The 25,528-nt window shown below is 42.7% G+C and overlaps 1 protein-coding gene across 1 annotated transcript; it reads left to right on the forward strand.

Annotated features, from left to right (window-relative positions):
- Positions 1–12,974: 12,974 nt before the first annotated feature.
- fam167ab (family with sequence similarity 167 member Ab) lies at positions 12,975–23,714 on the forward strand. Its single transcript, XM_020475217.2, has 4 exons — positions 12,975–13,177; positions 17,760–18,311; positions 18,643–19,083; positions 20,422–23,714. The coding sequence occupies exons 2-4, from the start codon at positions 18,243–18,245 to the stop codon at positions 20,683–20,685; spliced, it is 774 nt and encodes a 257-aa protein (XP_020330806.1). The 5' UTR covers positions 12,975–13,177; positions 17,760–18,242; the 3' UTR covers positions 20,686–23,714.
- Positions 23,715–25,528: the final 1,814 nt, after the last annotated feature.

Consider the following 25,528-nt stretch of genomic DNA (forward strand, 5'->3'; position numbering starts at 1 on the left):
GGTCTATAGTAGTGCACTATATAGGGAATAGGGCTCTGGTCTATAGTAGTGCACTATATAGGGAATAGGGCTCTGGTCTAAAGTAGTGCACTATATAGGGAATAGGGACCTGGTCTAAAGTAGTGCACTATATAGGGAATAGAGCTCTGGCCAAAGTAGTGCACTATATAGGGAATAGGGCTCTTGTCTATAGTAGTGCACTATATAGGGAATAGGGCTCTGGTCTATAGTAATGCACTATATAGGGAATAGGGCTCTGGCCAAAGTAGTGCACTATATAGGGAATAGGGCTCTGGTCTATAGTAGTGCACTATATAGGGAATAGAGCTCTGGCCAAAGTAGTGCGCTATATAGGGAATAGGGTGCCATTTGGGACTACCTAAGTCGGAGCCCTGAAAGGGCCAAAGGGTACAGACCTGTTTGGCAGTTAGGTTTCAAACTTATAGACTCTTTTAATTTGCTCTTAACCCTCACGAGTCAATTAGCCCGCCCTGCAGAAATCTAATTAGCATAATACAAAAATCACCATAAAAGAACATCTGTCTGTTAATGCTAGAGATATATCTGGGTGGCCGAGCTAATAGCGGTGTTTGTCAGATCAGGAGACATCCTGAAAATCCGTCTTCTCACAAAAACATCTGTAGGCTACATGCTAATATGACCCCTCTGTGGGATGGTGAGTCTCTCACGAACACATTTATGGATGTTGTGTTGCTCTAGGACACCCAAGGGGTTAAATATGTGTCAAAAATAAAATAGTTTTCTGATCTTTCTTATATCTCTGGTATAAGACAGACACTTCAGATCTTCCTTTGGAGTTTTTTTTGTTGGGGGGGGGGGAACTATCTGATGTTCCATGTGTGAATCTGATATTCAAAGCGCTTCAATATTTATAGTCAATTCTGGGCTAATAGCAGTAAGGCCAAATGTAATGTTTCATCATTTTAATATATATATTTTTTTATACATAGGTATGACCAACTTAAAACAATTGCATATGTTAGCTTAGTAGAACCCCCCCCCCCCCCCCTCAGTCTTAACCTCTAAAGCAGTGGTCACCAATCGATCACGATCTCCAAGGCATTTCTATTCGATCTCCAAGGCATTTCTAGTCGATCTCCAAGGCATTTCTAGTCGATCTCCAAGGCATTTCTAGTCGATCTCCAAGGCATTTCTAGTCGATCTCCAAGGCATTCCTAGTCGATCTCCAAGGCATTCCTAGTCGATCTCCAAGGCATTTCTAGTCGATCTCCAAGGCATTTCTAGTCGATCTCCAAGGCATTTCTAGTCGATCTCCAAACATTTCTGTATAAAAGACCCAACGATACGAACGCCTTGTGTTCCTATTTGTTTTAGTGGAAACAAATAACAGTCTCGGGCTGTTGGTGGTGCAGGCAGTGGCCGGGTCTGACGGTACCATCTCTGTCTTCCAGGTGGGCCTGCTGAGGAAATCAAGTGCACTATGCTCCCGCTGGCCAATCAGATGGCTCCGATGAGTCTGTAGTAACGTAGCAGGCGTGAAAGAAAGCTACAGCAAAGATGATACTGTGAGATTTCAAATAATTTAAAACCATGACTAGAGAGAGACTGTCAACGAATACAGAGAAGAGCTGCTGTTTAAAACCATGACTAGAGAGAGACTGTCAACGAATACAGAGAAGAGCTCCCTCTGCTGAGACTGACCCTCAGTCTGCTGCTCTCTCCCTCCGCTGAGACAGACCGTCAGATGCAGGCACCATCAGCCCAGTAAAATAAAAAAGCTAATTATTTAAATGTACTGTATGATCACTCAGCTGTGCTTCAGAAGTAACACAACAATGGATCTATTACCGGTGTGATCGTATAGCCTCAAATGTTGAAATATAATCATGTCCATCACAACAATGCATTGACATGTAAATTCAAGCAAAGCCAATGTGTGGTGATAATGTATTGGGCCTATAGCTTACTGCACAAACCTCATTACTACAGAACTGTTTTTAATTGGTTAATGTTGCATAGACATTTGTTTAAGTCATGTTAATACAAAAAAATCAGAGCGGTAGATCTCGGCTTGCATTTGGACTCAGAAAGTGATCTTGACTTAGATAAGGTTGGTGACCACTGCTGTAAAGGGTTAACGTTCCTCTGTGTGTGTGTGTGTGTGTGTGTGTGTGGATGGGTTCATCAGGTCTGCGTTCCAAAATGGCACCCTATTCCCAATAACGGAGGTTCTCAAACTGTTTGTGTCCGTGGACCCCTTTTGTGACAGTACATTTTTCAGGGACCACAATCAGAATCAGAACCCAACTCCAGTCAGTTAACATGAGCATACAAGGAGTTTGACTTTGGCAGACGAACTACAGTGGGGCAAAAAAGTATTTAGTCAGCCATCAATTGTGCAAGTTCTCCCACTTAAAAAGATGAGAGAAGCCTGTAATTTTCATCATAGGTACACTTCAACTATGACAGACAAAATGAGAAAGAAAATCCAGAAAATCACATTGTAGGATATTTTATGAATTTATTTGCAAATTATGGTGGAAAATAAGTATTTGGTCACCTACAAACAAGCAAGATTTCTGGCTCTCACAGACCTGTAACTTCTTCTTTAAGAGGCTCCTCTGTCCTCCACTCGTTACCTGTATTAATGGCACCTGTTTGAACTTGTTATCAGTATAAAAGACACCTGTCCACAACCTCAAACAGTCACACTCCAAACTCCACTATGGCCAAGACCAAAGAGCTGTCAAAGGACACCAGAAACAAAATTGTAGACCTGCACCAGGCTGGGAAGACTGAATCTACAATAGGTAAGCAGCTTGGTGGTGAGATGGTACAACTGCAAGAACGTGTGTTGCAATAAAAAAAAACACGATACAAATATTATTGTGTTACATTATTGGATATAAATGTGATTGGTGAAAGATAAGGGATATTTACACATGGGCTCCCTTCTGCATCTAAGCGGTGTGCTGATGACATCCTCTTATCTATTCAGTCGTGAGGGTTTGGAGTCGGACACGGTTTAAGTCAAGTCTCTTTCTTCCCCCTGGTGGTGATCTGGAGCAGCGCTTCGAATAGATCTCCACTACTATTTTAACTAGTAGTTTATCATTCTAAACTTGGAGAAATGGGACCAATATCAAATCATATTCTCTCGTCTTCGGCTTGAAAGACATTCTGGAACTTTTGTTGTGCATTTGTACGTTTTATTTGGGCCCAGAAAGAGTAGCTGCTGCGTGTGCAGTAGCTAATGGGGATGCTAATAAACTAAACTAGCCAGAGAGTAATTAGCAACTTTGCAACCACTTAGCATGTTAGCTAACCCTTCCCCTAACCTTAACCCTGTTAGCTAACCCTTCCCCTAACCTTAACCCTGTTAGATGACCCTTCCCCTAACCTTAACCCTGTTAGCTAACATCCACATTTGATGCCCCTGTACCGACCTCGCCTCTACTGACTTTGGTATCTTGATCATTTGCAGCTATTTAAGTCTATCAACAGCGTGAGATTGAGCCTATGGGGAAGAAAGTGAATTAGCACAGAATAGATTGAGAAATAAAAGCCCCGCTCGTGGTCTTCTTAAATTAGATCGTTTTTCATATGTGGAGCACAGCACCACGGAGGAGTTGAGAAGGGAGGGGACTCCCTCAAACTTTTATTCCATAGGCTGGGATCCACACTATGCAGCTGTTATTCCATAGGCTGGGATCTGCACTATGCATCTGTTATTCTATAGGCTGGGATCTGCACTATGCATCTGTTATTCTATAGGCTGGGATCTGCACTATGCATCTGTTATTCTATAGGCTGGGATCCACACTATGCAGCTGTTATTCCATAGGCTGGGATCCACACTATGCAGCTGTTATTCAATAGGCTGGGATCCACACTATACAGCTGTTATTCCATAGGCTGGGATCCACACTATGCAGCTGTTATTCCATAGGCTGGGATCCACACTATGCAGCTGTTATTCCATAGGCTGGGATCCACACTATGCAGCTGTTATTCCATAGGCTGGGATCCTCATAATGCAGCTGTTATTCTATAGGCTGGGATCCACACTATATAGCTGTTATTCTATAGGCTGGGATCCACATAATGCAGCTGTTATTCTATAGGCTGGGATCCTCATAATGCAGCTGTTATTCTATAGGCTGGGATCCACATAATGCAGCTGTTATTCTATAGGCTGGGATCCTCATAATGCAGCTGTTATTCTATAGGCTGGGATCCTCATAATGCAGCTGTTATTCTATAGGCTGGGATCCTCATAATGCAGCTGTTATTCTATAGGCTGGGATCCTCATAATGCAGCTGTTATTCTATAGGCTGGGATCCACATAATGCAGCTGTTATTCTATAGGCTGGGATCCACACTATGCAGCTGTTATTCTATAGGCTGGGATCCACACTATACAGCTGTTATTCTATAGGCTGGGATCTGCACTATGCAGCTGTTGCAAGAGCACCGTTTTTCACAGGCTGTCCACTGGTCACCAGCGGGAAGTGTGCTTCAATGTAGTTATCAATAATAATAGTTAAATGATAGATCAGCAGTGTGATTCACATCAATTCTCAATAATAAGTCAAATCCAATTATCAAATCAAATTGTATTTGTCAACAGGTGTAGACTAACAGTGAAATGCTTACTTACGGGCCCTTCCCAACAACGCAGAGAGAAAGAAAAGAGAAATAATAGAAAATAAAAACAAGTAATAATAAATACACAATGAATAATGATAACTTGGCTATAGACACTGGGTATCAGTACTGAGGTAATAACTTGGCTATAGACACTGGGTATCAGTACTGAGGTAATAACTTGGCTATAGACACTAGGTATCAGTACTGAGGTAATAACTAGGCTATACACACTGGGTATCAGTACTGAGGTAATAACTTGGCTATACACACGGGGTATCAGTACTGAGGTAATAACTTGGCTATAGACACTGGGTATCAGTACTGAGGTAATAACTTGGCTATAGACACATGGTACCAGTACTGAGGTAATAACTTGGCTATAGACACTGGGTATCAGTACTGAGGTAATAACTTGGCTATAGACACTGGGTATCAGTACTGAGGTAATAACTTGGCTATAGACACTGGGTATCAGTACTGAGGTAATAACTTGGCTATAGACACTAGGTATCAGTACTGAGGTAATAACTTGGCTATAGACACTAGGTATCAGTACTGAGGTAATAACTTGGCTATAGACACTGGGTATCAGTACTGAGGTAATAACTAGGCTATGTACACATGGTACCAGTACTGAGGTAATAACTTGGCTATAGACACTAGGTATCAGTACTGAGGTAATAACTTGGCTATAGACACTAGGTATCAGTACTGAGGTAATAACTTGGCTATAGACACTGGGTATCAGTACTGAGGTAATAACTAGGCTATGTACACATGGTACCAGTACTGAGGTAATAACTAGGCTATGTACACATGGTATCAGTACTGAGGTAATAACTAGGCTATGTACACATGGTATCAGTACTGAGGTAATAACTTGGCTATAGACACTGGGTACCAGTACTGAGGTAATAACTAGGCTATGTACACATGGTATCAGTACTGAGGTAATAACTAGGCTATATACACATGGTATCAGTACTGAGGTAATAACTAGGCTATGTACACATGGTACCAGTACTGAGGTAATAACTTGGCTATAGACACATGGTACCAGTACTGAGGTAATAACTAGGCTATGTACACATGGTATCAGTACTGAGGTAATAACTAGGCTATGTACACATGGTACCAGTACTGAGGTAATAACTTGGCTATAGACACTGGGTATCAGTACTGAGGTAATAACTTGGCTATGTACACATGGTATCAGTACTGAGGTAATAACTAGGCTATATACACATGGTATCAGTACTGAGGTAATAACTAGGCTATGTACACATGGTATCAGTACTGAGGTAATAACTAGGCTATGTACACATGGTACCAGTACTGAGGTAATAACTTGGCTATAGACACATGGTACCAGTACTGAGGTAATAACTAGGCTATGTACACATGGTACCAGTACTGAGGTAATAACTTGGCTATAGACACTGGGTATCAGTACTGAGGTAATAACTTGGCTATGTACACATGGTATCAGTACTGAGGTAATAACTAGGCTATATACACATGGTATCAGTACTGAGGTAATAACTAGGCTATGTACACATGGTATCAGTACTGAGGTAATAACTAGGCTATGTACACATGGTACCAGTACTGAGGTAATAACTTGGCTATAGACACATGGTACCAGTACTGAGGTAATAACTAGGCTATGTACACATGGTACCAGTACTGAGGTAATAACTTGGCTATAGACACTGGGTATCAGTACTGAGGTAATAACTTGGCTATGTACACATGGTATCAGTACTGAGGTAATAACTAGGCTATATACACATGGTATCAGTACTGAGGTAATAACTAGGCTATGTACACATGGTATCAGTACTGAGGTAATAACTAGGCTATGTACACATGGTACCAGTACTGAGGTAATAACTTGGCTATAGACACATGGTACCAGTACTGAGGTAATAACTAGGCTATGTACACATGGTACCAGTACTGAGGTAATAACTAGGCTATGTACACATGGTACCAGTACTGAGGTAATAACTTGGCTATAGACACTGGGTATCAGTACTGAGGTAATAACTTGGCTATAGACACATGGTACCAGTACTGAGGTAATAACTTGGCTATAGACACTGGGTATCAGTACTGAGGTAATAACTTGGCTATAGACACATGGTACCAGTACTGAGGTAATAACTTGGCTATAGACACTGGGTATCAGTACTGAGGTAATAACTTGGCTATAGACACATGGTACCAGTACTGAGGTAATAACTTGGCTATAGACACTGGGTATCAGTACTGAGGTAATAACTTGGCTATAGACACATGGTACCAGTACTGAGGTAATAACTTGGCTATAGACACGGAGTATCAGTACTGAGGTAATAACTTGGCTATACACACGGGGTATCAGTACTGAGGTAATAACTAGGCTATACACACGGGGTATCAGTACTGAGGTAATAACTTGGCTATACACACGGGGTATCAGTACTGAGGTAATAACTTGGCTATACACACGGGGTATCAGTACTGAGGTAATAACTTGGCTATACACATGGGGTATCAGTACTGAGGTAATAACCTGGCTATACACACAGGGTATCAGTACTGAGGTAATAACTTGGCTATACACACGGGGTATCAGTACTGAGGTAATAACTAGGCTATGTACACATGGTACCAGTACTGAGGTAATAACTAGGCTATGTACACATGGGACCAGTACTGAGGTAATAACTAGGCTATGTACACATGGTACCAGTACTGAGGTAATAACTTGGCTATGTACACATGGTACCAGTACTGAGGTAATAACTAGGCTATGTACACATGGTACCAGTACTGAGGTAATAACTAGGCTATACACACGGGGTACCAGTACTGAGGTAATAACTTGGCTATGTACACATGGTACCAGTACTGAGGTAATAACTTGGCTATGTACACATGGTACCAGTACTGAGGTAATAACTAGGCTATGTACACATGGTACCAGTACTGAGGTAATAACTAGGCTATACACACGGGGTACCAGTACTGAGGTAATAACTTGGCTATGTACACATGGTACCAGTACTGAGGTAATAACTAGGCTATGTACACATGGTACCAGTACTGAGGTAATAACATGGCTATGTACACATGGTACCAGTACTGAGGTAATAACTAGGCTATTTACACATGGTACCAGTACTGAGGTATTAACTAGGCTATTTACACATGGTACCAGTACTGAGGCAATAACTAGGCTATGTACACATGGTATCAGTACTGAGGTAATAACTAGGCTATGTACACATGGTACCAGTACTGAGGTAATAACTAGGCTATACACACGGGGTACCAGTACTGAGTTAATAACTTGGCTATGTACACATGGTACCAGTACTGAGGTAATAACTAGGCTATGTACACATGGTACCAGTACTGAGGTAATAACTTGGCTATGTACACATGGTACCAGTACTGAGGTAATAACTTGGCTATACACACGGTGTCAGTACTGAGTCGATGTGCAGCAGTACGAGGTAGTTTGAGGTAGATATGTACATATGACTAGGAATAAAATGACAGATAGAAAAAGTAGCAGCAGCGTATGTGACGAGTATAAAGAGTGCAGAAAGGGTTAATGCAGAAAGACCGGGTAGCTATTTGATTAACTATTTAACTATTTAGCAGTCTTATGGCTTGGGGGTAGAATCTGTTATGTGGGTTTCTATACTTGGTGCGTCGTATGCCACGTGCCCTGCGGTATCAGAGAGAACAGTCTATGACTTGGGTGGCTGGATGCCAAGCAGTTGCCGTACCAGGCGGTGGTGAGGTCAGTCATGAGGTTCTCGATGGTGCAGCTGTATCACTTTCTGAGAATCTGAGGGCCGTCAGCCTCCTGAGGCGAAAGAGCTGTTGTCGTGTCCTCTTCACAACTGTGTTGGTGTGTGTGGACCATGATAGATCCTTAGTGATGTGAACACCAAGGAACTTGAAGCTCTCTGCCTTCCATTTCCTGTAGTCCACAATCATCTCCTTTGTCTTGCTCACGTTGAGGGAGAGGTTGTTGTACTGGCACCATACTGCATCTCATCGTTGTCGGTGATCAGGCCTACCACATCAGCAAACTTAATGATGGTGTTGGAGTTGTGCTTGGCCACGCAGTCGTGGGTCAACAGGGAGTAAAGGTTGTTGAGGGTCAGTGTGGCGGATGTGTCGTTGATTACCCTCACTACCTGGGGGCGACTCGTCAGGAAGTCTAGGATCCAGTTGCAGAGGGAGCTCCTTCGCTTTGTGATGAACTTGGAGGGCATGAACTGTGCTGTAGTTAATGAACAGCATTCTCACATAGGTGTTCCTTTTGTCCAGGTGGGAAAAGGCCAACGTGGAGTGCATTAGAGATTGCGTCATCTGTGGATCTGTTGGGGGAGTGTGTGAATTGGAGTGGGTCCAGGGTGTATGGGATGATGGTGTTGACATGAGCCATGACAAAATAATCAAGATGAGAAAAAACTAGAGCCTGCGGGACTTGCTTTGTGGAGTGTGGTATCAAAAAAGCCAAGCATCTCTTTATCACAGACAGCCCTCTAACCATTTATACAACCATTGAATCTATATGTTTACAATCTAAGGTAATGCCAATTTAGTCTCCTCAACTTGCACAACCACCACATCCTTCATTACCAGATTCAGCTGAAGTCTAAAACTTAGGAAATTATTTGTAACAAATACAATGCTGTTAGATTTAGAGATGTTCAGGACCAGTTTCTTACTGGTCACCAATTCTAAATGGATTGCAACTGTTTATTACAGGTTTCAGTGACTTCATTAGCTATGGTTGCTGACGCGTGTATGGTTGAATCATGAGCATAAATAGACACACATATTTTGTTTAATGCCAGTGGCAGGTCATTGGTAAAAATAGAAAAGAGTAGAGGGCCAAGAGAGCTGCCCTGCGGTACACCACACTTTACATGTTTAACATTAGAGAAGGTTCCATTAAAGAAAACCTTATTTGTTCAATTAGACCTGCAGTTCCCAAACTAGGGTTCGTGACCTCATGTGGGGTCACCTGATAAAAATGGGGTTGCAGGAGAATTTCCAAAATCCTGTTATTCATATACAATTAAAGTCAACAGTTTGAACACACCTACTCATTCAAGGGTTTTTATTTATTTGTACTATTCTACACTATAGAATAATAGTGAAGACATCAAAACTATGAAATAACACATAGAACCATGTAGTAACCAAAAAAAGTGTTAAACAAATCAAAATATATTTTATATTTGAGATTCTTCACAGTAACCACCCTTTGCCTTGATGACAGCGTTGCACACTCTTGGCATTCTCTCAACCAGCTTAACCAGGAATGCTTTTCCAACAGTCTTGATGGAGTTCCCACATATGCTGAGCACCTGTTGGCTGCTTTTCCTTCAATCTGCAGTCCAAATCATCCCAAACAACTCAATTATGTTGAGGTCGGGTGATTGTGAAAGCCAGGTAATCCGATGCATCACTCCCATCTTGCTCAAGTAGCCCTTACACAGCCAGGAGGTGTGTTGGGTCATTGTCCTCTTCAAAAACAAATGATTGTCCAACTAAGAGCAAACCAGATGGGATGGCGTATCGCAGCAGAATGCTGTGGTAGCCATGCTGGTTCAGTGTGCCTTGAATTCTAAACAAATCCCAGTGTCACCAGCAAAGCACCATCACATCTCCTCCTCCATGTTTCATGGTGGGAACCACAGATAGGTAGATCATCCGTTCACCTTCTCTGCGTCTCACAAAGACACAGCGGTTGGAACCAAAAATCTCAAATTTGGACTCATCAGACCAAAGGACAGATTTCAACCGGTCTAATGTCCATCCGTTGTGTTTCTTGACCCAAGCAAGTCTCTTCTTATTATTGATGACCTTTAGTATTGGGTTCTTTGCAGCAATTTGACCATGAAGGTCTGATTCACTCAGTCTCCTCTGAACAGTTGATGTTAAGATGTGTCTGTTACTTGAACACTGTGAAGCATTTATTTGGGCTGCAATTTCTGAGGCTGGTAACTCTAATGAACTTATCCTCTGCAGCAGAGGTAACTCTGAGTCTTCCTTTCCTGTGGTGGTCCTGATGAAAGATAGTCTCATCATAGCTCTTGATGGTTTTTGCGACTGCACTTGAAGGAACTGTCAATGTTCTTGAGATTTTCTAGATTGACAGACCTTCATGTCTTAAAGTAATAATGGACTGTTGTTTATCTTTGCTTATTTGAGCTGTTCTTGTCATAATACGGACTTGGTCTTTTACCAAATAGGGCTATCTTCTGTATACCACCCCTACCTTGTCACAACCCAGCGGATTGGCTCAAACGCATTAAGAAGGAAAGAAGGAAAGAAATTCCACAAATGATCTTTTAACAAAGCACACCTGTTAATAGCTTGTTTATATTTTGAAAATACCAGAACTGTTACCTGGATTAAGCCGTCCCCTATAAAAACAGGGCAGCAGGTAGCCTCGTGGTTAGAGCGTTGGTGGATCAAATCCCTGAGCTGACAAGGTAAAACTGTCGTTCTGCCCCTGAACAAGACAGTTAACCCACTGTTCCTTGGCCGTCATTATAAATAAGAATTTGTTCTTAACTGACTTGCCTAGTTAAATACAATTTAAAAAATACAGACACTAAATAACATATTTAATACATTAGTTTCATATACACAAGCCTAACCAAAAAGGGGGTAGCCTATAGTCAGGACTCAATATCCTCATTAAAGTTATCCCATTTTTGCTGTTGTTGGGATATGAGTGCAATCTAATCAGACTTCCCTCTACCTATTTATGCCACAATACACATGTTCAAAGGAGGGTCCTAGTAATGATGAGTTTATGGCTTTATCATTGGGTCCAAGCCTCCAAACAGTTCCAAAAGCTGCCAGAAGAGGAAGCAGAAGGAGCTGTTCCACCTTTATCTCTCAGTACATCTAACGGTCTTGTTGATGGTATCATGTGAACTTATATACTATAGTAACGTATATACTATATTAACTTATATACCATAATAACATATATACTATAGTAACTTATACTATAATAACATAAATACTATAATAACATAAATACTATAATAACATAAATACTATAATAACATATATACTATAATAACATATATACTATAATAACATATATACTATAGTAACTTATACTATAATAACATAAATACTATAATAACATATATACTATAATAACGTATATACTATAATAACATAAATACTATATTAACCTATATACTATAATAAATACTATAATAACTTATATACTATAGTAACGTATATACTTTAGTAACCTATATACTATAATAACGTATATACTATAGTAACTTATATACCATAATAACATATACTTTAGTAACTTATATACCATTATAACAGATACTATAGTAACTTATACTATAATAACATAAATACTATATTAACGTATATACTATAATAACATAACTATTATAACATATACTGTAATAACGTACATACTATTATAACTGAAATATAATAACATATACTATAATAACATATATATATATATATTTAAAAAATGTACCTTTATTTAAGGAAACATTTCTGTAACTTAAATGTTTTGTTGACATAGTTGTTCAAAGTGTCTATTTCACCCTATTTGTATGTGTCCCCCTTTGTAAAAACAGTAGTGTTTCTGTTGTTGAATTAAATCAAACAAAACAATCTAAATCTTTTGCCTCTGTCACAGTTGCTTCCGCGTTGGCCCATCGCAGCACGGGGCTAACGGTCTCAATGGCGCCCTAGTCCTATGGGTCCTGGTCAAAAGCAGTGCACTATAAAGGGAATATGGCGCCATTTGGGAGACCAGCAGGCCGAGACTTGACTGGCATTCCCGAGGCGTCTCCTGGCAACCTCGGTCTCCTGACTCAACTGTTTTTGCCCCTATGCTCCCCAACGAGTGATGGGCATTCCGAGTATTTTTGGTGAGTCGGCTCAATTGGCTCGGTTCACGTAAAGTAGCCGGCTCATTTGGCTCCCAAACCGTTCTATGTTCAAAATGCTTAAAAATGGACCAACCATAACAAAATTGCAAATCTCCAATATAAAGACCAAAAGTTAGACTACCATTATGTCAGATGGCCAGCAAAACATTTTTTTTACGCACTGAAAAATCAGCGTGCACCAGATTGACACGCTCTCCCATTATGTGTTGCTTCTACAGTGAGGATTCACTCTCTTTACATAATTATTTTGTAATTTATCTGCAGAAAAACGTTGTTTTGAGCTTAAAAAGCAGTAACAGTATGAAAATAAGCGAGACAAATGAACGGCTCTTTCACCGATGAGATTCGGTTCCCGACGTTGAACAAAAAGATTCAATTCAAAAAGAGCCGTTCGCTCGTGAACGACCCATCACTATCCCCTACATTCATTAAACAAGTGGGCTGAATTTGGACTGAAATAACAGTTACTTATATCACTGATAGCGGGTGTACGCAAACCGCTCTTCAATGAATTGCCTTTAATCAGGGATGGACTGGATTTAATCCGATCGCGCAATAGGTTACGAGAACGATCCAGGTAAATGTGCGCCATGCATGCGTCTGATTTAGTTTGGTAATAGGGGATTCCTACACTGCTTTACATTCTATTACATTCAGGCCTACATAAGAGAAAAATACTTGAGCATGATGTATTTTAGCCGTAAAAAAGCTATACGGCGATAGAAAAGCGCAACATGTAACATTATTGGTTTATCCAATGAATTGGAATATCACATTGCGCATTTCAATAAATGTATCATCTTCAATCTCTGAAGTCATTCAGTCATTCAAACGTCATAATATACTACTGCGTAACGCAGCACGGTGCTGTAGGGTTCATCTTAAAAACATTTTATAAAGGGTTTCTCCCCGGAAAATGAAATGCCAGAAACTGCCATGAGAATTTCGACGCGGTTGAAATATTAACTCGGACTGCATATGCGTAGCCTAATGTCTGGCCTTTTCTCACGGTAGCTCTAATGACGGGTAAACGCTTTGTAGATACAGTTTACATATTCAGAACGGGCTTCGATCTTACTGCAATGTTATTGCAAAAGAGGATACAGCCTAATGCAAATAAATAGAGGGCATAGTGCACGCATTGTTTCGTATTTATTTAGCGCACATTATTTTATCACAGTTCCTTGTTGATCAATATAATATCTCTATAGCCTTCTGTATGATCAATAGTGATCTCTCTCTGTGTGTGTGTGTGTGTGTGTGTGTGTGTGTGTGTGTGTGTGAGAGAGAGAGAGAGAGAGAGAGAGAGAGAGAGAGCACATGTTTTCTGAACAACAGTCTCAGTCGAGACATTCCATGCAGCAGGTAGTCATGACTACAAGAGTGAACATTAACAGTTCAGCAGTATCCTAATTAAGAAAACGTTTTTTTTGTCTACAAAAGAGTCAGATCTGAACTGAATCACCAAACACTAAATGTCATGTTACTGGACTGAATCACCAAACACTAAATGTCATGTTACTGAACTGAACTGAATCACCAAACACTAAATGTCATGTTACTGAACTGAACTGAACCACCAAACACTAAATGTCATGTTACTGGACTGGACTGAACCACCAAACACTAAATGCCAAGTTACTGAACTGAATCACCAAACACTAAATGTCATGTTACTGAACTGAACTGAATCACCAAACACTAAATGTAATGTTACTGGACTGGACTGAACCACCAAACACTAAATGCCAAGTTACTGAACTGAATCACCAAACACTAAATGCCATGTTACTGAACTGGACTGAATCACCAAACACTAAATGCCATGTTACTGAACTGAACCACCAAACACTAAATGTCATGTTACTGGGCTGAATCACCAAACACGAAATGTCATGTTACTGGGCTGAACCACCAAACACTAAATGCCATGTTACTGAATCACCAAACACTAAATGTCATGTTACTGAACTGAACTGAACCACCAAACACTAAATGTCATGTTACTGAACCACCAAACACTAAATGTCATGTTACTGAACTGGACTGAACCACCAAACACTAAATGCCATGTTACTGAACTGGACTGAATCACCAAACACTAAATGCCATGTTACTGAACTGAACCACCAAACACTAAATGTCATGTTACTGGGCTGAATCACCAAACACGAAATGTCATGTTACTGAATCACCAAACACTAAATGCCATGTTACTGAACTGGACTGAACCACCAAACACTAAATGTCATGTTACTGAATCACCAAACACGAAATGTCATGTTACTGAATCACCAAACACTAAATGCCATGTTACTGAACTGGACTGAACCACCAAACACTAAATGTCATGTTACTGAACCACCAAACACTAAATGTCATGTTACTGAACCACCAAACACTAAATGCCAAATTACTGAACTGGACTGAATCACCAAACACTAAATGCCATGTTACTGAACTGAACCACCAAACACTAAATGTCATGTTACTGGGCTGAATCACCAAACACGAAATGTCATGTTACTGAATCACCAAACACTAAATGCCATGTTACTGAACTGGACTGAACCACCAAACACTAAATGTCATGTTACTGAATCACCAAACACGAAATGTCATGTTACTGAATCACCAAACACTAAATGCCATGTTACTGAACTGGACTGAACCACCAAACACTAAATGTCATGTTACTGAACCACCAAACACTAAATGTCATGTTACTGAACCACCAAACACTAAATGCCAAATTACTGAACTGGACTGAATCACCAAACACTAAATGTCATGTTACTGGACTGGACTGAATCACCACCCACTGAACAGAGTGCCCCATGGTGACGGTGGGGTTATGGTATGGGCAGGCATAAGCTACGGACAACGAACATAATTGCATTTTATCAATGGCAATTTTAATGCACAGAGTTACTGTGACAAGATCCTGAGGCCCATTGTTGTGCCATTCATCTACCTTCATCACCTCATGTTTTAGCATGATAATGCACGGGCCCAATTCCTGGAAGCTGAAAATGTCCCAATTCTTCCATGGCCTGCATACTCACCAGACATGTCAACCATTGAGCATGTTTGGGATGCTCTGGATCGACATGTACGACAGCGTGTTCCAGTTCCCGCCAATATCCAGCAACTTCTCACAGCCATTGAAGAGGAGTGGGACAACATTCCACAGGCCACAATCACCAGCCTGATCAACTCTATGTGAAGGAGACCGCTGTCACGCTGCATGAGGAAAATTGTGGTCACACCAGATACTGACTGGTTTGCTGATCTAAAAATCACGTGAAATCAATGTATTAGGGACTAATGCATTTATTTACATGGACTAATATCCATATATGAAATGTAACTCAGTAAAATATTTTTTAAATCGTTACATATTGCGTTTTATATGATGTTGTTCAGTGTAGTAAGACAAGAGAGAGGAGAGGTGTGTTTGGCAGGACTGCTGATCTCTGTAAGATCATTGGTCGATGCGTATTAATTAAGGTTGGAGTCGGAGAGAGATTAGGTCTGGGGCATGTATCAACCAACTCAGAGTAGGAGTGCTGACATAGGATGTATTAATTAAGGTTGGAGAGATTAGGTCTGGGGCATGTATCAACCGTCTCAGAGTAGGAGTGCTGACATAGGATGACATTTCTACCACATTGTTGAATACTTGTTTCTGATTGGTTTGAAAGGCTTGCTAGGTTGTGCTTTATTTCTCTGTAATGCATGGCAACAACCAACAGCTATGAAGAGGTTCCCAACCAAACCATATCGGTAGTTAGTTCTATTTCCATGGTTGTTATACAACAAAAACATTTGTTACTGATTCTACAATGTTTGTCATTGGCTTGATGGTTATTGTAACAGTGGTTTCTCTAAACTTCTCCTCGGGGACCTCCATCTTGTTCAAAGGATTTGATTTGATCCAGAGCTAAACACACCTGATTCAATATGAATCAGAATGGATTCAACATGAATCAGAATGGATTCAACATGAATCAGAATGGATTCAACATGAATCAGAATGGATTCAACATGAATCAGAATGGATTCAACATAATTCATTCAACATGAATCAGAATTGATTCAACATGAATCAGAATGGATTCAACATGAATCAGAATTAATTCAAGATGTTAATTCATTATGAATGAATTCATTGTGAAGCCATTGAAAAGACGACTCCAGTGAGCTAGTTCAGAGCTATAACATTTGAGAACAGAGGTTTGAGAACCCCTGCATTCTAATCAAATCAAACTTTATTTATAAGGAACATTTCAGACATGGAACACAGCACCATGTGCTTCACAGGAAAAACTACGAAAATATAAACTGAAGTATTTACTACACAACATGAGGATAAAAAAACTAAAAAATAAATTATATTATCCATTATGACAACTGTCTTAGTTACTATGGATTTGAATGTAGATGTACATTATGTGTGATAGGCAGGTCAGTGATCAATGACCTGATAGAAATGAAACCAAGGGCATGTTTCATGTCAGACAGTACCTATATACTGTATATCTGCATTCCAAACGGTTCCCTGTTACCTGTATACCTTACGGCTGCATTCCAAACGGTTCCCTGTTACCTGTATACTGTACGGCTGTATTCCAAACGGTTCCCTGTTACCTGTACGGCTGCATTCCAAACGGTTCCCTGTTACCTGTACGGCTGCATTCCAAACGGTTCCCTGTTACCTATATACTGTACGGCTGCATTCCAAACGGTTCCCTGTTACCTGTATACTGTACGGCTGCATTCCAAACGGTTCCCTGTTACCTATATACTGTACGGCTGCATTCCAAACGGTTCCCTGTTACCTATATACTGTACGGCTGTATTCCAAACGGTTCCCTGTTACCTGTATACTGTACGGCTGCATTCCAAACAGTTCCCTGTTACCTTCACAGTGCACCACGTATGACTAGGGAATAGTAGGGCGCAATTTGGGACACAGAGGCCTGTATAAAACTCCCACGTCAACAGACAGTGGGACCTAAGGCTGAGCTGAATCATTTTAGTCAAGTCATTTCTGATTTGCTCAGAAGCTTCAATCTGCTTTACTCAGCAAGTGTGGGGGGGAAAAAAACATTATATTTGACATCATTGTTTTCTCTGTTCGTGTCTTTGATTCGTAGACACAAGAGGACGCCTCATCCTCATCCCAGACTGGAAACACCAAGGATACACAGAGGAAGCTTTGAAGAGGGAGCTCTAAATGAAGGAGGCTTTTTTCAAAGTTACTTAAATCCTAATCTGGATTACCTCTGTCTTTGTGCTGTCCTCATAAAGAAACCATCAGAGCCAGTCAGAATGGTGACGCAAGATCTAGAACTTCCTTCTCACACCCACAGAGAATGGTCTATTACATTGAATTAAACCACAACACAAAGGGCCATAACCATCATTTTACAGTGTAGAGCTACAACAATCTAGAACACAGGTAGAACAAAGAATTGTTCTAATCTATTCTCACAAGATCTACAACCACCCGCTCAAAACACAAGTCCGAGCGACGGAGGCCCCGGTGAAGAGTACATCATACTGCGACCAACTTCTCTTGACTACTACCACTAGTTTGATTCTGGTAGCCAGGTGTGGTTCTTATTCCCGGGGTTGTCATGGAAGCAGGCTCCACCCCTAGGATCAAGGTGTATAGTGCCTGGGATCAGGTGGAGGAGACAGACCAGGTGAGAAACAATCTGTCCCTCATGACCACACCCGGTATACTGCCAAAAGAGAATGGGCCTCCCATCTGTGCCTGGTTTCTCTCTAGGTTTCTTCCTTTTAGGGAGTTTTTACTTAGCCTCGCGAGCCACACTGATCTTCTAGGGAGTTTTTCCCCAATAGCCTCGCGAACCACGCCGATCTGGCGAGCTTCATACGACATTAGTGTGGCTCGCGAGGCTAGTTTCTCCGACATGTGCTTCTGCTTTGGGGTCTAGGCCGGGTTACTGTAAAGCACCATTTTCTGAATTAAAAACAGGCTGAAAAAAAACATTTGTTTGATTGATTGACCAGGTGGAGGAGGAGGAGAAGGTGGGTTCGGCTTCAGAAGACCATATGATGAACCTCAAGACCCTGGCGCAGAAGCTGAGGCTGGAAACACAGAGGCTGTCCTACCTCGAGTGGAAGGCCAGTTTAGAGGCCCATAGCACCAAAACCCTGATTGTACCACAGCAGAGCACCAGGGACTTAGTGGAGCCAGAAGAGCAACGGGTAGTGCCCCAGAGTGAGAGCAGGTCAGACAGTGAGAGCACCAAACGTCTGGCTGAACCACAGCTACAGCAGGAGCTCCACGCAGAGCAACAAGAGGAGCAGGAGAAGGCCAAACGACAACCGGGGGAGCCCAGAGAGAGCCTCCTGACCTCAGGTTTGACCTGGCAGCACAGCCTGCCCTCTGGAGTGCCGAGGAGACTTAAGAACATCGATGAGGCTGTGGGGTGGCTCAGGAAAGAACTGGTGAGAGCAACAGAAGTATTGGTGACTGTTTCTTGGTTCAGTCCTGTATCTCCAATACAACTGAATTCAAGTGAGAGGGGCTTCCTGTCAATGCTAGGGAGAGGGGCTTCCTGTCAATGCTAGGGAGAGGGGCTTCCTGTCAATGCTAGGGAGAGGGGCTTCCTGTCAATGCTAGGGAGAGGGGCTTCCTGTCAATGCTAGGGAGAGGGGCTTCCTGTCAATGCTAGGGAGAGGGGCTTCCTGTCAATGCTAGGGAGAGGGGCTTCCTGTCAATGCTAGGGAGAGGGGCTTTCTGTCAATGCTAGGGAGAGGGGCTTTCTGTCAATGCTAGGGAGAGGGGCTTCCTGTCAATGCTAGGGAGAGGGGCTTCCTGTCAATGCTAGGAAGAGGGGCTTCCTGTCAATGCTAGGGAGAGGGGCTTCCTGTCAATGCTAGGGAGAGGGGCTTCCTGTCAATGCTAGGGAGAGGGGCTTCCTGTCAATGCTAGGGAGAGGGGCTTCCTGTCAATGCTAGGGAGAGGGGGTTCCTGTCAATGCTAGGGAGAGGGGATTCCTGTCAATGCTAGGGAGAGGGGCTTTCTGTCAATGCTAGGGAGAGGGGCTTCTTGTCAATGAGAGTTTAAAAATCCAGTCACACTTTCCCAAAATTCCAAGGTTTTCAAGAAATCCTGATTGTAGAATATCCAAGATCAATATCAAGATCAATATCAGGATGTAATAAGTAGCATGAAATCCAGAATCCTCTACCCTTGGTGGTTAAGGCCAGACTACACCCTCTGTTGTTAAGGCCAGACTATACCCTCTGTGGTTAAGGCCAGACTACACCCTCTGTGGTTAAGGCCAGACTACACCCTCTGTTGTTAAGGCCAGACTACACCCCTGTTGTTAAGGCCAGACTACACCCCTGTTGTTAAGGCCAGACTACACCCCTGTTGTTAAGGCCAGACTACACCCCTGTTGTTAAGGACAGACTACACCCCTGTGGTTAAGGCCAGACTACACCCTCTGTGGTTAAGGCCAGACTACACCCTCTGTGGTTAAGGCCAGACTACACCCCTGTTGTTAAGGCCAGACTACACCTAGGGCTGTTGCGGTGACCATATTACCAACACACTGGCATTAACATCTACTGTCAACATTAGAAACAAACTATTCAATCCGATCACACCTTTTAAAGGTAATGTTTCTACGTTCACAGAGACCGTATTCACGGTAAACTTTGCATCTGTCGGCTCAGTCGGAAATGAACGTTAAATGTCATTAGCATTACAATGCAGATCTTCCACGATCAGTTTTGAATCTATCCCTAAATCTCTATCCCCTCCCCCCCTCCCTCCAGAATGAAATGCCTCTCCAGGACCAGCAGTTGGCCCATCAGCTGATGCGTCTCCATAGCGACATCAACAAACTGAAGATCGAGCAGACGTGTCACCAGCACCGCCGCATGCTCAACGATGCCACCTACGGGCTGGAGGAGAGAGATGAGTTGAGCGACCTGCTCTTTGACTCCCCCGTCACCCCCGGGTTCGGACTCTCCACCCCGCTGAGACTCATAGGGGTCACCAAGATGAACATAAACTCTCGACGCTTTTCCCTCTGCTAGCTAGCAAGAGAGAGAGAGAGGGAGAGAGATGCTAGCCACATCTCTGATAGCAGGAGAGAGAGAGAGAGAGAGATGCTAGCCACATCTCTGATAGCAGGAGAGAGAGAGAGAGAGAGAGAGAGAGATGCTAGCCACATCTCTGCTAGCTAGCAAGAGAGAGAGAGAGAGAGACAGAGACAGAGACAGAGAGACAGAGAGAGGAGAGAGGAGAGAGAGAGATAGAGACAGATAGAGAGAGAGAGAGAGAGAGAGACATAGAGACATAGAGAGACAGAGAGAGAGAGAGAGATAGAGACAGAGAGAGACACAGAGAGAGATAGTGAGAGAGAGAGAGAGAGAGAGAGAGAGACAGAGACAGAGAGACAGAGAGAGAGAGAGAGAGAGAGAGAGAGAGAGAGAGAGAGAGAGAGAGAGATAGAGAGAGAGACAGAGAGACAGAGAGAGACACAGAGAGAGATAGATTGAGAGAGAGGAGAGAGAGAGAGAGAGAAAGAGAGAGAGATCGAGAGAGAGAGAGAGAGATCGAGAGAGAGAGAGATGCTAGCCACATCTCTGCTAGTAGTGCCAGATTAGGATGCCAATATTCCGGAAGCTTTCCTAACATTTTATTTTCTTCTGAAACTGGAAATCTACAAACCAGGATTGTTTTCTATGTCAGTGGGAGGAGCATATAGTTTGTTTTCTATGTCAGTGGGAGGAGCATGTGGATTGTTTCCAGAAATCATATCAGATTATGTAAATCCCCCCCAACAATGAAGCAGCTACAAATCCTCCTCTTAACATCATCCTGAACAAGGCTTTTCCTGAAACTGAACCTGACTATTAGATATGATGGCACTTTTAAAACATTCTAATCCGGTCCTAGGCCGGGGTTCCACATTCTGATCCGGTCCTAGGCCGGGGTTCCACATTCTGATCCGGTCCTAGGCCGGGGTTCCACATTCTGATCCGGTCCTAGGCCGGGGTTCCACATTCTGATCCGGTCCTAGGCCCGGGATTCCACATTCTGATCCGGTCCTAGGCCCGGGATTCCACATTGTGATCCGGTCCTAGGCCGGGATTCCACATTCTGATCCGGTCCTAGGCCGGGGTTCCACATTCTGATCCGGTCCTAGGCCCGGGATTCCACATTCTGATCCGGTCCTAGGCCGGGGTTCCACATTCTGATCCGGTCCTAGGCCGGGGTTCCACATTCTGATCCGGTCCTAGGCCGGGGTTCCACATTCTGATCCGGTCCTAGGCCGGGGTTCCACATTCTGATCCGGTCCTAGGCCCGGGATTCCACATTCTGATCCGGTCCTAGGCCGGGATTCCACATTCTGATCCGGTCCTAGGCCGGGGTTCCACATTCTGATCCGGTCCTAGGCCGGGGTTCCACATTCTGATCCGGTCCTAGGCCGGGGTTCCACATTCTGATCCGGTCCTAGGCCCGGGATTCCACATTCTGATCCGGTTCTAGGCCGTGGGTCCACATTCTGATCCGGTCCTAGGCCGGGGTTCCACATTCTGATCCGGTCCTAGGCCGGGGTTCCACATTCTGATCCGGTCCTAGGCCGAGGTTCCACATTCTGATCCGGTCCTAGGCCGGGGTTCCACATTCTGATCCGGTCCTAGGCCGGGGTTCCACATTCTGATCCGGTCCTAGGCCGGGGTTCCACATTCTGATCCGGTCCTAGGCCGGGGTTCCACATTCTGATCCGGTCCTAGGCCGGGGTTCCACATTCTGATCCGGTCCTAGGCCGGGGTTCCACATTCTGATCCGGTCCTAGGCCCGGGGTTCCACATTCTGATCCGGTCCTAGGCCTGGGATTCCACATTCTGATCCGGTCCTAGGCCCGGGATTCCACATTCTGATCCGGTCCTAGGCCCGGGATTCCACATTGTGATCCGGTCCTAGGCCGGGATTCCACATTCTGATCCGGTCCTAGGCCGGGGTTCCACATTCTGATCCGGTCCTAGGCCCGGGGTTCCACATTCTGATCCGGTCCTAGGCCGGGGTTCCACATTCTGATCCGGTCCTAGGCCGGGGTTCCACATTCTGATCCGGTCCTAGGCCGGGGTTCCACATTCTGATCCGGTCCTAGGCCGGGGTTCCACATTCTGATCCGGTCCTAGGCCCGGGATTCCACATTCTGATCCGGTCCTAGGCCCTGGATTCCACATTCTGATCCGGTCCTAGGCCCGGGATTCCACATTCTGATCCGGTCCTAGGCCCGGGATTCCACATTCTGATCCGGTCCTAGGCCGGGGTTTAATCAAACGCGCACTGCGCTTGACTTTAAAAGCTCATTTTGACTTTAAAAACTCATCCACAGCGTTCGTCATGAATGCACTCTGCACACTTTGTGGAAATTGACTTCAGAAGGTGCATCGTCAACAGTGCAGTGCGTTTAGCACCATCCCCTAGCCTTGTAACTAGCCGTTGTCTTCTGCTTCCAGCTCAATGACTGTAACCTTTTTCCCCTCCTGAAGTGAAATCTACATGTCTGTTACATGTACAATAATGCCTTAATATTGTTTCTTACAAAAAAAGTGTGTCTATTTAACATGGATAGTAACTAAATAATGACAATGAATAAAAGTAGTGATGCCTTCTGTTATATTTAAATTGTACTGTGATATATAGACCAGGGGTGTCAAACATACAGCCCATGGGTGGTTTGACTAAATGTATTTTATACAAGTTTGAAATAAAAAATAAAAAATTGTGGGGTGTGGGGCGGGGGGCGGGGGGGGACTCAATACACTTTAAAACGACTGAAACCAAATCAAAACAATGTAGAAATTATAATGGATCTACATCCAAAGTATGTCCAGCTTGCTAATAGTCACCTAAATGAAAGCTAGACATTCGGGGAGTATCGTAAAATTCCAAAAACGACAGATAGGGGAAATGTTTTGCATTTTGACGGCAAGGAAATATCACCAATTCTCAGTGCGGCCCTTCAGACCTCGTTAAAGATGCAGCCTCCGTGGCAAAGTGAGTTTGACAGCCCTGATATAGACTATAAATAAAATATGGTAAGCAGTGTTGTGCTTCATGTAGGTGTTTATCTCTTAGTTGTTACTCTTGTGAATGGTTAACCGAGCCGTAGCCAGGTCTGCGGTACAGAAGATAGAAGAGATACTCAGAAGGTATGAGAGATACTCAGAAGGTATGAGAGATACTCAGAAGGTAGAAGAGATACTCAGAAGGTAGAATAGATACTCAGAGATACTCAGAAGGTAGAAGAGATACTCAGAAGGTAGAAGAGATACTCAGAAGGTAGAAGAGATACTCAGAAGGTAGAAGAGATACTCAGAAAGTAGAAGAGATACTCAGAAGGTAGAAGAGATACTCAGAAGGTAGAAGAGATACTCAGAAGGTAGAAGAGATACTCAGGAGGTAGAAGAGATACTCAGAAGGTAGAATAGATACTCAGAGATACTCAGAAGGTAGAAGAGATACTCAGAAGGTAGAAGAGATACTCAGAAGGTAGAAGAGATACTCAGAAGGTAGAAGAGATACTCAGAAAGTAGAAGAGATACTCAGAAGGTAGAAGAGATACTCAGAAGGTAGAAGAGATACTCAGAAAGTAGAAGAGATACTCAGAAGGTAGAAGAGATACTCAGAAGGTAGAAGAGATACTCAGAAGGTAGAAGAGCTCCTCAGGAGGTAGAAGAGATACTCAGAAGGTAGAAGAGATACTCAGAAGGTAGAAGAGATACTCAGAGATACTCAGAAGGTAGAAGAGATACTCAGAAGGTAGAAGAGATACTCAGAAGGTAGAAGAGATACTCAGAGATACTCAGAAGGTAGAAGAGATACTCAGAAGGTAGAAGAGATACTCAGAAGGTAGAAGAGATACTCAGAAGGTAGAAGAGATACTCAGAGATACTCAGAAGGTAGAATAGATACTCAGAAGGTCGAAGAGATACTCAGAAAGTAGAAGAGATACTCAGAAGGTAGAAGGGATACTCAGAAGGTAGAAGAGATACTCAGGAAGTAGAAGAGATACTCAGAAGGTAGAAGAGATACTCAGAAGGTAGAAGAGATACTCAGAGATACTCAGAAGGTAGAAGAGATACTCAGAAGGTAGAAGAGATACTCAGAAAGTAGAAGAGATACTCAGAAAGTAGAAGAGATACTCAGAAAGTAGAAGAGATACTCAGAGATACTCAGAAGGTAGAAGAGATACTCAGAAGGTAGAAGAGATACTCAGAAAGTAGAAGAGATACTCAGAAAGTAGAAAAGATACTCAGAAGGTAGAAGAGATACTCAGAAGGTAGAAGAGATACTCAGAAGGTAGAAGAGATACTCAGAAGGTAGAAGAGATACTCAGAGATACTCAGAAGGTAGAAGAGATACTCAGAAGGTAGAAGAGATACTCAGAAGGTAGAAGAGATACTCAGAAAGTAGAAGAGATACTCAGAAGGTAGAAGAGATACTCAGAAAGTAGAAGAGATACTCAGAAAGTAGAAGAGATACTCAGAAGGTAGAAGAGATACTCAGAGATACTCAGAAGGTAGAAGAGATACTCAGAAGGTAGAAGAGATACTCAGAAAGTAGAAGAGATACTCAGAAAGTAGAAGAGATACTCAGAAGGTAGAAGAGATACTCAGAAGGTAGAAGAGATACTCAGAGATACTCAGAAGGTAGAAGAGATACTCAGAAGGTAGAAGAGATACTCAGAAAGTAGAAGAGATACTCAGAAAGTAGAAGAGATACTCAGAAGTAGAAGAGATACTCAGAAGGTAGAAGAGATACTCAGGAGGTAGAAGATATACTCAGAAGGAAGAAGAGATACTCAGAAGGTAGAAAAGATACTCCGAAGGTAGAAGAGATACTCAGAAGGTAGAAGAG

This window comes from Oncorhynchus kisutch, linkage group LG12, assembly GCF_002021735.2.
Source record: "Oncorhynchus kisutch isolate 150728-3 linkage group LG12, Okis_V2, whole genome shotgun sequence".
Classification (NCBI taxonomy): Eukaryota; Metazoa; Chordata; class Actinopteri; order Salmoniformes; family Salmonidae; genus Oncorhynchus; species Oncorhynchus kisutch.